This window comes from Quercus robur, chromosome 6 (genome assembly GCF_932294415.1).
Source record: "Quercus robur chromosome 6, dhQueRobu3.1, whole genome shotgun sequence".
Classification (NCBI taxonomy): domain Eukaryota; kingdom Viridiplantae; phylum Streptophyta; class Magnoliopsida; order Fagales; family Fagaceae; genus Quercus; species Quercus robur.
This window is the reverse complement of record NC_065539.1, coordinates 10,167,841-10,179,899: the sequence shown is the minus strand read 5'-3', so window position 1 is coordinate 10,179,899 and position 12,059 is coordinate 10,167,841. Positions and strand designations below refer to the sequence as shown.

Below are 12,059 nucleotides of genomic sequence, written 5' to 3'. Positions count from 1 at the left end.
GCGTCTCTCCTTCCGCATGGACAAGGATAGGAGGGAATTGAGGGGCCGAGGGACCCTAGTGCTGGTGATGAAGCGGGAACCAAAAGCCTGTGTCAGCTGTTTAATGGAATCTATAGAATTCGGCAGAAGGGCATCAAACCATCTCATCGCCATGGGTCCCAAGCTAGACGGAAACACCTTACACATTAACGCCTCATCCTTGGAGTGGACGGCCATCCTCTGATTGAATTGGCTTACATGCTCCACTGGGTCGGTTCGACCATTGTATATGGCAAACGTTGGTTGATGGAACCGTCGAGGAAGCACTGCCCTCTCTATTCGACGCGTGAACGGCGACTGGGAGATGTGATCCAGGGCCTTGCTCATGGCATCGTTGGCCAGGCCTTGGTAGGATGGGCTCTTGTGGCTGTGTTTGCGAGGCCGCTCTTCCTCATAGGAAAAAGTATTGTTCGGAGGGGTTCTTGATCTTCGCCTATATTCGTTGTCCTCATCACTGCTAGTGTCGGAGCCGGGTGAAGGACGTTTTCGCTGCGCTCGGCGCAACTTCTTCTTCAAATCATCAATCTCTTGCTGTAGAGCCTTTCGTTTGTTTTGCTTATGGGATACATGATCTTTCCCCTTTGAGCAGCTTCTACTCATGTGAGAGGTGTTCACACTGCCCTCTCGTTGATTATCTTGGTCCTTCTCTCATTCGAGATTCAAAAAATTGTCCTGCCGTTGGGAATCTGCACGTCCGATTTGGCGCGGACCTGATCCTTCCATTTCTTACTGTTTCACTTGTCGAGATGCAAGTTCTTCCCACAGACGGCGCCAATTGTAGGGGCGGTTTTTGGGGCCCAGGCCCAGCAAGTAAGTGGATCTGGCCCAAAAGTCCCTAGACAATGAATTTGTAGAGAGCGGGTTATAGAACTAGGGCTGGACGAAGTGAACGTCAGTTAGATGTATGCCATGCAACAGACTGAACGTGGGAATATTCCATTTGAGTTCACAGGATATCGATCCGAGGAGGCGTATAAGTGTACCTCATGCTCTGGTTACAGACTACAAAATTCTTTCACCTCTCTCCCTCTTTTTTTCTCAATCCTGCCATCCCCTCTTCATGGGGATTTCCTTCTCTTATATAGCACCCTCAAATTGATAAGGGCCTTACACTTGTTAACCATCTGAACTTTCACTTGAGTGCCTGTCCCATCGGACATCTACCTTATCTTTCTGTGAGTTGCACTGGCCAAGATAACACTATTCACCTGTCTTCTCTACATTAATGCGGCTGGAAAAGTAGCTTCCTTGCATTTAATGCGGTAGCTGTGGTTGCCTCCTAGATGTCTAACATTTTCCTCTTACTTGGGATGGTTCCTCACTATGTGCAGGGTGTACGTTGGACTCCCATTTGGTGTGTCCGAGGAGGCACTCCTCCTCGGACGCCCCTTAAATAAGTCCGGCCCAACAGGATTGGGCTGGAAATCTTCTGGCCCCGTTTTCCCTTCTTGTCATGGCTAGACTCCGCGCGGGGCCCAAAGCCCACTGTTGACTTGTAAATTTCACCCCTACAGTCCTAATGTCCAAACAATAGCAAAACTCAATATTGCCATTCATCTAAAAATCTAGCAACCAAAAGCTCTGATCCTTAGGAAATTAGGCATGCCCCTAACTTGTAAAAACCTAGTCAGCAATTCATGCATTAATAACACATTTTTACCTACCTTACCAAACTACACTTATTCTTCCAACTTATTTCTAAGCTTTTGATATAATAAAAATTAATAGGTCACTTTGGCTTTGTTTGGTGGGAATGATGGAAAATGGTGGGAAGAAAGAAAATAATTTAGTTTTCCATCATGTTTGTTTGGTTGGAATGATGGAAAACTAATATAAATTTCATTTGTTTGATTGAGAAAAAAAGTGAGAGGATAAAAATTGTAATTTATATAAATTTACTCATATACATATACCCCTACTAGTACTACATCGTATATAATAAATAATTTGACACATTATAAAAGTGACACATCACTTATTATGTTAATATGTCTTTTTTTATTTTTTATTTTTTATCTATCAATTCCTTTATACATTAAAAATAAATCCATTAACTAAATTATTTAAAATGAAATATTAAAAAATCCTTTATACATAAAAAAATAATGCCATTAACTAAATTAGTTAAAATGAAATATTAAAAAAAGAAGGAAAAAAAAAAAAAAAAAGACTTGTTGATGGGTGGTTACCTGGCAGCTTTAGATAGGATGAATTTATTATTATTATTATTATTATAACTTTGAATAGGATAAAGTTGAAAGAGCATTCACATTAAAATGTGCCAAAATATTTTAAAAACTCAAAACACTAAAAAAAAACCCACTACATCAAAGATGCTAAACTTATAATTTTTTAACACTAAGCTACAACAAACTATTGTAAAAACAAACAAAAAAATATTATTTAAATGAAAGTTAGAGAGGGAGACTTTTTTTTTTCTTCTTCTTAATTTTGAGAAATTGAGGGAGACTTGAGAGGTAAAAGAAAGAATATTTAAATGAACGGGTAAAAGAATAGAACATTTGATGTTAGGTGTATTAAAAAGTATAATGTTAAAATAAATAAAATAAAATTTTTAATTAGTAAAAGCTAATATTGCAATTTTAGAAAGAAAGGTGGCTACTTGTGCAACATTATATAATGACGTAAAATGTCATTTTCTATTTGATGCCAGTTTTGCTTCCCATTATTTTTCTCGATTTTGGGAGAGAAAATTTTGCAGGCTCAGGTGAAGAACACCCTTGTGCCCAGGGTTTTCATTTGCAATCATTTCCTTGATATGAATGTGAAATGAGGATGTATTGGATTCCTAGAAAATGTTGGATGAAATGGGTGAAAGGAATTGCTGGTCTTGGAACACAATGATATTTGGCTATGCCAACAAAGAAGCTTAAAGAGACTAGAAATTTGTTTGATGAAATACACGAAAGAATAATTTTTCGTGGATGGCAACAATATTGTGGTGCCTAAATCATGACTGGCCTAAAGACATGAAAATTGAATATCGAATAAGGTCACCAAATCTAGTGCTCTTGCTATCTACAAGTCCAAACTTACATACGGGCAGGGATATACAATCTAGGCACATTTTTGAAAAGATGATGGATAGGGATGTTGTTTCTTGGACAATATTGATTGATGAATTAGTAATGGGACTTGACTTGTGTTCTATGCATTAGTGCACTGAACACATTGGGATATGGACACATGTTCAAAATTGCACACGTATGTGCATCCTAACGTGTTTAGTGCAATTGATGCCTCTTCTCTTAGTAATGGATAGGGAAGACGGGAAGACTGATCTTCTTTGTTCTTGGCATTGAAGACATCAGGGATTAATAAGACATAAATCAACGTTTGTGTCTATGTTGTAAAGGACCTAGGCAAGCAAGTTCATGGCTACATAACACGGATAAAGGTTTCACCCCTTTTCATTTACAGCAAGTACTATTGTTCATATGGATTCAAAGTATGGGACTATTAAGAATGCAACAAAGGTATTTAAAGGGATGCCTATCAGATTTAGTTTCATGGACTTTCCTAATTGTTAGAAATGCTCAAAATGGTCAACCGAATAAGGCTATCTAAAGTTCTTTGAGTTTCTTCTGAAACCAAGTACGCAGCCTCACCATGTTACTTCTGTTGGGGTTCTTTCCGCTTTTATTCATGCTGGATTAGTTGATAAAGGACTTGAATGTTTCTATTTGATAAAAGAAAAGATAGCTTAACAAGTATAACAAATCATTATGTTAGTATCATATGGGGATTAACAAAATGCCTAAGAAGCTTGATAAAGTAATTTGGGCTTCTATACTTGGTGGCTGTAGCCAATAGAATTCACCCTTTATACTTGTGCTACATGATTTAAGGAGCATAAACAGCAAAATCTTTCCTACCAAAATGTGAAGCTTGCAGTTGCATTTGGAATCATTTAAACTCCACCAGGAATGACAACAAGCTTTTCAACTACTTATATCTGGAGTCAGCTACTGCCATGCTATGGTATCGAAGCATTTTTCCTTTTTTATTATTTTATAATAATGAAAATTTGTTCTTTCCTACCCCTGCTAGGGAAACTTTATATATCCGCTTCCTTGTTATTTTGTTTCTTGGTGAAGCAAATATGCCATCGTGACTAGAAGCTAGAAAACACTATGTTGAATGGAAGCCCGGCTCCTCATTTGAAGATATGTGACTTTGGATATTCAAAGGTACTAGTTGTGTTTCTCTTTCTTATTCTATCTGCTGTCAGTTTAGGGGAGACAGAAAGGGGGTGGGGGGATCACTTAGTTAAGGTGAATTATTGAATAGCTATCTTGGGAGAGTTCTAAATCTCATGACAAAACAATTATTGCAGATTCAGATGATTTTAAACTTGCTGTTAGTAGTGCGTTTTTCATAAGCAAGTTGGCAAGGACTAAAAAGACAACAAATTTAAAAATATAATGACCAAATTGAAAGTTGTAAAAACTTAAAGAACCAAATTGAAAACAATGTCAAAATATAGACCAAATATATTTTTGAAATTTTCAGTGAATAGACTAAATTGAACCTAAATCTCAGAATGAATCTGTTGTGAACTAGGATAATTGAAAGATAGATTAGTCAATTTGAGATGGCTAGCCTCCTAAACTTGAGAGAAGAAATAGAAATTTTTGCTTAATTCTCATTTATACCTTCAACGTACATAAATAGTCAAGGATGAGATAGCCTCATCAACAAATCCTAAAACATTTGAACTAATCGTATCCTAAGACATAGTAATTAAATTTAATACAAATAAATCACAATACTAATATATCTTATTCTATTACAAAACTAAATTCAAATAATTTATCCATCACAAGGGTCATAACAGTCCCTTCCCCTTCAAGATGCAAGATTCCGAAACATGGAAATAGATGCTTGCTCACACCATATCCTCTCCCCCAATTAGAGAAAACTTGACCTCGAATCTTAAAGAGTTGAAGGATAAGAATTCGAATCATGGATACTTGCATTGATTCTTTAATCATTTTTGTGGAAAGAAAAACCTTGATTTTCTCATCCTTGAACTCATCAGGAATGACAAATTCAATGTGTGAAATTAGACTAGACTTCTTTGAAATCACAAGAAGATCCCTTTGATCAATTTTTTCCACTTCATTATTCCTTACATCCTCCAACATATTACTCTCTAGAATTATTGGTGATGCTTGGACTACATCATTTTGATTCTCCGAAATTTCATGGGATCCTTGAACTTTTGATTGTTCTTTGATTTCCAAAATTATATTGGATTGTTTATCTAAGACCTCTGTCATTTGATCCCACGAATCTTGCATCCTTGCTATGCTTTTGGACATGTCCTTGGTAATATTTAACATTTGGTTGACATTCTCCGACATGCTCTCTATTCTTTATTTGTTGGGATTGACGCTCTTGAGTCTTGATATGTAGATGTACTTTTTTTTTTTTTTTTTTTTTTAATATCAAAATCGAATTGGTCTGGATTGGGGAAAAAAGGCTTGCTAACAAATGGGTCTTCAAATATTTTTTGGAAGGTCACAGGTTGGGCTATATATGATGGAGGTTTGGTAATCTAGACTTTGATGAATGGGTGCTCCAGTGCTCGTAGATCCGGTTGTTGCTTGAATTTTTTTCTTTTTTTTGGTTAGGTATTGCAGTAGATGCTTGGAAGTATATGGTGAATGTGGATTGAAGTAGGTTGCAGATGGGAGGATAGTGTGTAGTAGTGTTGTTTTTTGGCTTTGATACCAAATGTTGTGAACTAGGATAATTGAAAGATAGATTAATCAATTTGAGGTGACTAGCCTTTTGAACTTGAGAGAAGAAACAGACATTTTTGATTAGTTTTCTGCTTAATTCTCATTAATACCTTCAACGTACATAAATAGCCAAGGATGAGATAGCCTTATCAACAAATCCTAAAACATTTGAACTAATCCTATCCTAAGACATAAGAATTAAATTGAATACAAATAAATCACAATATTAATCTATCTTATTCTATCACAAAACTAAATTCAAATAATTTATCCATTACATGGGTAATAACAGAATCAAAATCTTCAGACAGTAAAGAGCAAAGAATAGACTAAGCTAATCAATACAACATTGGATTATATTCCTATCCACCAATTAATTGAATGATTATTGAAAAAATCCTTTATTTTGTAAGCTCCCCCCAATTATTTTCTTATTAGCTACTGTTGGCATTGATTGTGATTTAGCATATTTCCATTTGACATAACATATTGAACCCATAGTATTTTTGAAGGAGAACAGTTCTCAGAAATCATTTGGGAAGCCAATTCAGGTTGATATCTTTTTCAGCCACCTCTACCTTAAGCTCGGTGAGGAATTCCTTGATAGGCTCCCATAACCTGGCCCTCTCTTCATCACATACCACAACCTTTAACTGCTCAAGATCCATTATTGATTCTGGAAACTGAGTACGCAATCTCAAGCACCCTTTCATGTTGAGCTCTTTTAAATTACACAACTCACCAATGTGTTTTGGCAACTTCATAATGCTTAGGCAGTCAGATATGTCTAGAATGCTTAACTTATGGAGGCTTCTGATTGAATCTGGTAGCTCTAACAAATCAGTACATGATCTAAGCCTTAGCACTTCTAAATTCACCAGCTTTCCAATTTCTTCTGGCAATGCAAACAACTTATGACAGTTGGTTATGCTAATTTTTTTGAGGTGGATGATATCACACAGCCCAGCAGGCAATTCCTCCAGATCATTGCAATAGTCAATGTTTATCTCTGTCAAATTTGGAAATGCATCTGAAACCTGAATTGTACAATTCTCAAAAGCCTTACCAATATTACACATAAACAAGGATATTTTATTCAAACTCTTCAATGGTACAAGGACCTTGCAAAGCGAAGGAATTGAAACCTTCTCTAATCTGAATCTTTTTAAATTGGGTAGAGACCCAAGCAATTGAAAATTGCTTATTTTGGAATGAAAGAAACCATAATTATTGATTATCAAAACCTTGAGTTTATCCATTTTCTCCACAAACTCAGGTAATGTATAATTCTTTGTATGAAAATTCAAAACTAAAACCTCAACTTTGGATCCTTGAATGTTGCACCAACTGGACGAGAATAATTCATCTGCAAAAATAATTTTATACAATGTGATAAGCTATCAATATTATGTAAATTACATATTGTGTATGTTTGTGTGTGTCTTTGATAGAAAGAAAATGTGCCAACCTGTTGAGATGGATAATAGGCGAGCATTAATGAGTTGCTGTGTTTGTTCTGTCCACCACTTTGGTAGATTGTTTCCACTTATGTTAATAATCAGTCTTGACCTTTGTCCTATAGACTCCTGGCTGCTCTGATGCATAGCAAGCTCTCTAAGAATATCATGTTGTGTGACAAAGTCTTCATTGTAATAGCTTTTGACCTCACTTGCATCTTTCCTGTGAATGGGAAAAATTTAAGCTTAGAACATATTCAAAATTTTCAGCTTCACATATGAAAAATATATAAAATTAAGAATATAATGACACAACAAAGGGAAATAGATACTACTATCAGTTTCTATCTACAATAATTATATTCATGTGTATGCCAGACAAGATGCAAACAGGTGTTAACTATTAAAATTTGAAACACCCCTCTTTGCCAGGGCACGGTAGTTGGAAACTTGGAATATCTTGTTTCTTGATTGGCATAAGTTTCCTTTTTTATAGCTCTTGTTAGTAATCACCTTTCAAATCAATGGTATGAAAAATCCTAAATTGGCCATTGACATGTCAAATAAACTATAATAACATATTATCAAATGCCATCAGAAGTTAATTAAGCCATAAAAAAATATTTTGGGCCTTTACGGCATAATACAACTAGCAGTAATCACGTGAAGAAATCACATAACAAGAAAACTGTAGTATAGAGATAAAAAGCCAGCATACCTTGCCATCACAAGACTAGCCAGATTTCGAATGTCGAGTTCTTGTAAATTGGCAATGGCATGGATGCCATCATCATCCAGTTTATACAATTCCGCCCACATATCAATGAGGGCAGCAGCAGGGATCCTTTGGTCCTCGGGAAATGAACCTAGGTCCATGAAACACTCTTTGATGATGACGTTGTCATCAGAAAATTCTAGGCTTTTTTGAAGATGAGCAAGCAGCTCCGTATCAGAACTAAAATAAAATTGACCATCAGACCATTTCATTAGTCTACTGTGCCATACTACTTCATGCTGCCTACGCAGTGAGCCACCAATCACTTTAATGACTAGTGGGAATCCCCCACAGCCTCTTACTATCTGGAATTCAAGGAAACAAATAAACTCAGTTATTGTTTGGAGGTTACAGGGGTAATTTTTGGCCCAAGCAAAGCTATGTATGAAAACATAATTTTCGCAGGTGTGTGTGTGTATATATATTGATAAGCTATATATATCTCTCACAGATTGACAAAGTACCTTTTTGGCATCTTCTTCTGCTGGAATATAAGAGTTCTCATCATGTAGGGATGCTGAGCGATGAAAAAGAGTCATTGCATCAACATCATCTAGTGGTTTTAAGTGATATGTAAATTTCAATCTTGGAAATGCAGTTCTTGAAGTAACCAAAATCTTGTAATTGGGAAGATCAAACTTAAATTTTTCAGGAAGGGATTCTGACCCGAGCCAGACATCATCTAGGATCAACAATATAGGATTAGGTGTAAGATGATTCAGCAGTTGTGACAGCTGGTTGATTGCATCTTCATCACTTTGGATTTGAAAATTAGGCTGCATATTCTTATAATTTAGTAGGTTCTGCACAATGACCTTCACATTGGGAGTTTTTGAAACGTTCACAAAGAGAATATTGCCCTCAAACATTCCTGTCCAAACACAATGCAGTTAGAAAACTGCTACAGACGCACATTTCATACCGCATAATATTACACACATAATGGCCCAGTCATATGAACAGATTACCCAATCCCAATCGTAGCAAACAGTGAGATGTGAGAAAAAAAAAATTATGAGAAACACCACAAATTATGAAAATATGAGAATTGCCTTTTAAATTTTTTCTTTTTTAATCATCTTCTTTCTTTTACTGCATTATATCATTTTAGGATTCAAGTAATTCAACAAGGAAGTTCAATGTATTTTGTTTTTGCTACTGCTTAACGGTATACTTTACTATTAAGGATCCACATACTAGCACTATAAATAACTTCAAGAATATGCAAACTATATTTCCTAAAACACTAACAAATTAGGAAGTAAAAAATTACACACTGACACACAAAAGAGCTGGAAGTACCTCTAATTTCGTCATCCTGACAAAGCATTTGCACCAATGTGGTCTTCCCACATCCTCCGGGAGCAGTCAGTAGAAGCAGCTGCACCTCCTCCTTCAACAGCAGCGTCTTCAACTCCTTCATTGGCATATCCAACCCGACTGTAAAATCCGGGGGATCACGAACCGTGCACAGCACCCTTTGTCTATCCACAACCGAATCCACTTTCTGCATATTAATATTCACATTTACCAAAGTCCTCAACCCATTCCTAGTGCTATGCACTTGCATATCAAGCTGACAGAACCTGACGATTTCTTCGACCAACTCTTTAAGTTTAGGGGAGTAGTATAGTTTGAAACAATAGTTCCACCACCGGATTTTCAAGCAGTTGAGAACCAGCTTCTCTCCCTCCTCCATATGTTCGATCAAGCTCTTTGTTTCCATTTCTGGGAGATCAAGCTGTTCGCTTGATTGTGTTATTTCGTTGACTGTTGGCGCCAAACGATCTAACGTGGATTCGAGGTGTTTAAGAATGGGCTTGAACATACGGGCTTTGCTTACCACATCCTTAACTGTGACATGTAACACTGCAAAGCCCTCTCCAAATGCTGCCCCAAGAGCAGCCCCACCCACAATTGCTGCTGCCATAACTTTTTATTTCAAAGATTTTATGTCCAATATAGTATTGGGAAGCCCAATTGAGAAACTAAGACTTTTTTTTTTCCTTTGAACAGTAAGATTTTTTTTTTTTTTTTGAAACAAGAAACTATAATAAGACTTCGATATACCCGACTATGCAAAGGACAAACTCTTTTTTTTTTTTTTTTTTTTTCAAATTTAAAATTTTAGGGCGAATTAGATTTTTATTCTAATAAATGAAAAGTTGCAGCACAGTACAAGTAAAATAAACTATCAGTGAAACCTGAAAATTAAAAGCTAAACGTTCCCTTATATAGTAGAAAATTTACAAACGAGTTCATCTCAGCACAAGGAAACGGATCGGAAGTAGAGAGGCTTCTTTCGTGGAAAAGAAAAGACAAAAATAAAGATATTTACCATTCAGTATCTGCGCGCTAGCGCGTATTCAAAAATGTCGGAGATCGGAGTTTTAGACTTTAGTTCAGCATCTACGCGCTAGCGCGTATTCAGAAATGTCCAAGATCGGAGTTTTAGACTTTAGTTGACGGAGTTTCGTCTGAAGGAAGGGATACATTGACTTTGTGGCAAAAGTTAACTATGTACTAAGGTTTGTTTGGTTCCGACTTGTGGATACAAAGAAAGTTAGAGGGTTTGGAGAGAAATTCTTCTAACTTTCTATATATTTCTTTTTTGATGTGAATTTTGAAAATCTAACCGTTGGATTTTATGTTTCTTATGTTCTTAACATACATATCAAATTTCGTTCAAATTGGATATTATTTACTATTTGATCAATTAACTTATTTTTTATATACAACTTTAGATTACAAAAACTTGAAATCATAGCATTTATTTGATGATATAGCAATTGATTTTTGATTTTCTTGAAATTTTGTAAGCATTAAGGATGTAATAAGAACATGTAATCTAACGGTTAAATTTTCAAAATTCACACTCAATATAAATATATATGATAAGTTTGTAGGGATTCTCTTCAAATTAGTTTGGAGAGAGTTTATTCGAGGATGAAAGGGCAGGAGGATGGAAAAGAGTAGGAGAATTTGTATTAATTTACTCAAGTACTATTATTAAAAATTGATGCCCAATTATTAAAAAAAACCAAAAAAAAAGACAATCGCCTAAGTTTGTTACAAAATGAAAGAGTGCCCGGTTCTTAAAAAAAAAAAAAAAAAAAAAAAAAAAAAAAAAAAAAAAAAAAAAAAAGTCACGTTCCAGTAAAACCCAAAAAAGGAAAAAAATAAAAACCAAACCGAAAGAAGCTAAAAACAAGAAAAGGAAGCTGTATGTGTATCACTATCACACGCTGGAAAGGAAAAATAAAAAAAGAAACAAAAAAGAAAGAAACAACCAAAACATCAAAGAGGGGTAGTTTAGTAATTTGATTGTAACGACTCTTCTTCTTCATACTTTCTCTTTAAGTTGGGAAGATGGCATTTTGGTGGGTTCAGGGAGAAAATATTTAGGTCCCACTAATTTTTTTTTTTCTCTCCTCCCTCCAATCAAACATTCACAAAATTTGTTTTCTCTCCCTTTTTTTTTCATCCTCCTTAAAATCTATCAAACCAAATAAACCTTAAAAGTATTTGATGGGTAAGACTTTTTAAGTATAGCTCGTCCTTGAATAGTCGTCCATAGAATGTGAACTCGTCCTGGAATAGTGGTTCATGGGACGTGGAATACCATGATAATCATGTCGCTCCCTCACCCTTAGACGTGAATCCTTGAGAGAGCCTCGTCCAAACTTGGTGAGGTCGTCTAGACCTTTTGAGGTCGTCCAGACATGGACGACCCTCAATATAGGTTCTGTCTACATGAACAGATAATCGAACCACGTGACGAGATCTTGATGTATCATTGTAACTTCTTATTGAATATTTAACTTCCAATGGCAGTTATCCTCTGATCTCCACAAATGTGAGGGAAGTTACCAGACAAGTAACTGCCTCCATAGTTCCAGACAAGTAACTGCCTCCACAACACTATATATACACTCATCCCCGACAAAATAAAGGCAAGTTTTTCCTTTACACAACTCCCAGAATTTTGGAATTCTATATTCTAAAAGAGAGAAACTGACT

The 12,059-nt window shown here is 35.8% G+C and overlaps 1 protein-coding gene across 1 annotated transcript; it reads right to left on the bottom strand.

The window, feature by feature from the left end:
• Nucleotides 1-6,060: 6,060 nt before the first annotated feature.
• LOC126732681 (probable disease resistance protein At5g66900) lies at nt 6,061-10,548 on the bottom strand. The gene is made up of 5 exons (XM_050435668.1): nt 9,342-10,548; nt 8,504-8,910; nt 7,983-8,344; nt 7,276-7,487; nt 6,061-7,173 (listed from the first exon to the last, which is right to left on the bottom strand). The coding sequence occupies exons 1-5, from the start codon at nt 9,967-9,969 to the stop codon at nt 6,338-6,340; spliced, it is 2,445 nt and encodes an 814-aa protein (XP_050291625.1). The 5' UTR covers nt 9,970-10,548; the 3' UTR covers nt 6,061-6,337.
• Nucleotides 10,549-12,059: the final 1,511 nt, after the last annotated feature.

Bases quoted from the DNA above. Each gene is read 5' to 3' on its own strand.
- LOC126732681 (XM_050435668.1), bottom strand. From the start codon at position 9,969: ATGGCAGCAGCAATTGTGGGTGGGGCTGCTCTTGGGGCAGCATTTGGA. The intron at 8,911-9,341 runs GTACTTCCAGCT...GTGTTTGGACAG, and splicing joins TCAGGATGACGAAATTAGAG to GAATGTTTGAGGGCAATATT. The intron at 8,345-8,503 runs GTACTTTGTCAA...CTTGAATTCCAG, and splicing joins CAGAAGAAGATGCCAAAAAG to ATAGTAAGAGGCTGTGGGGG.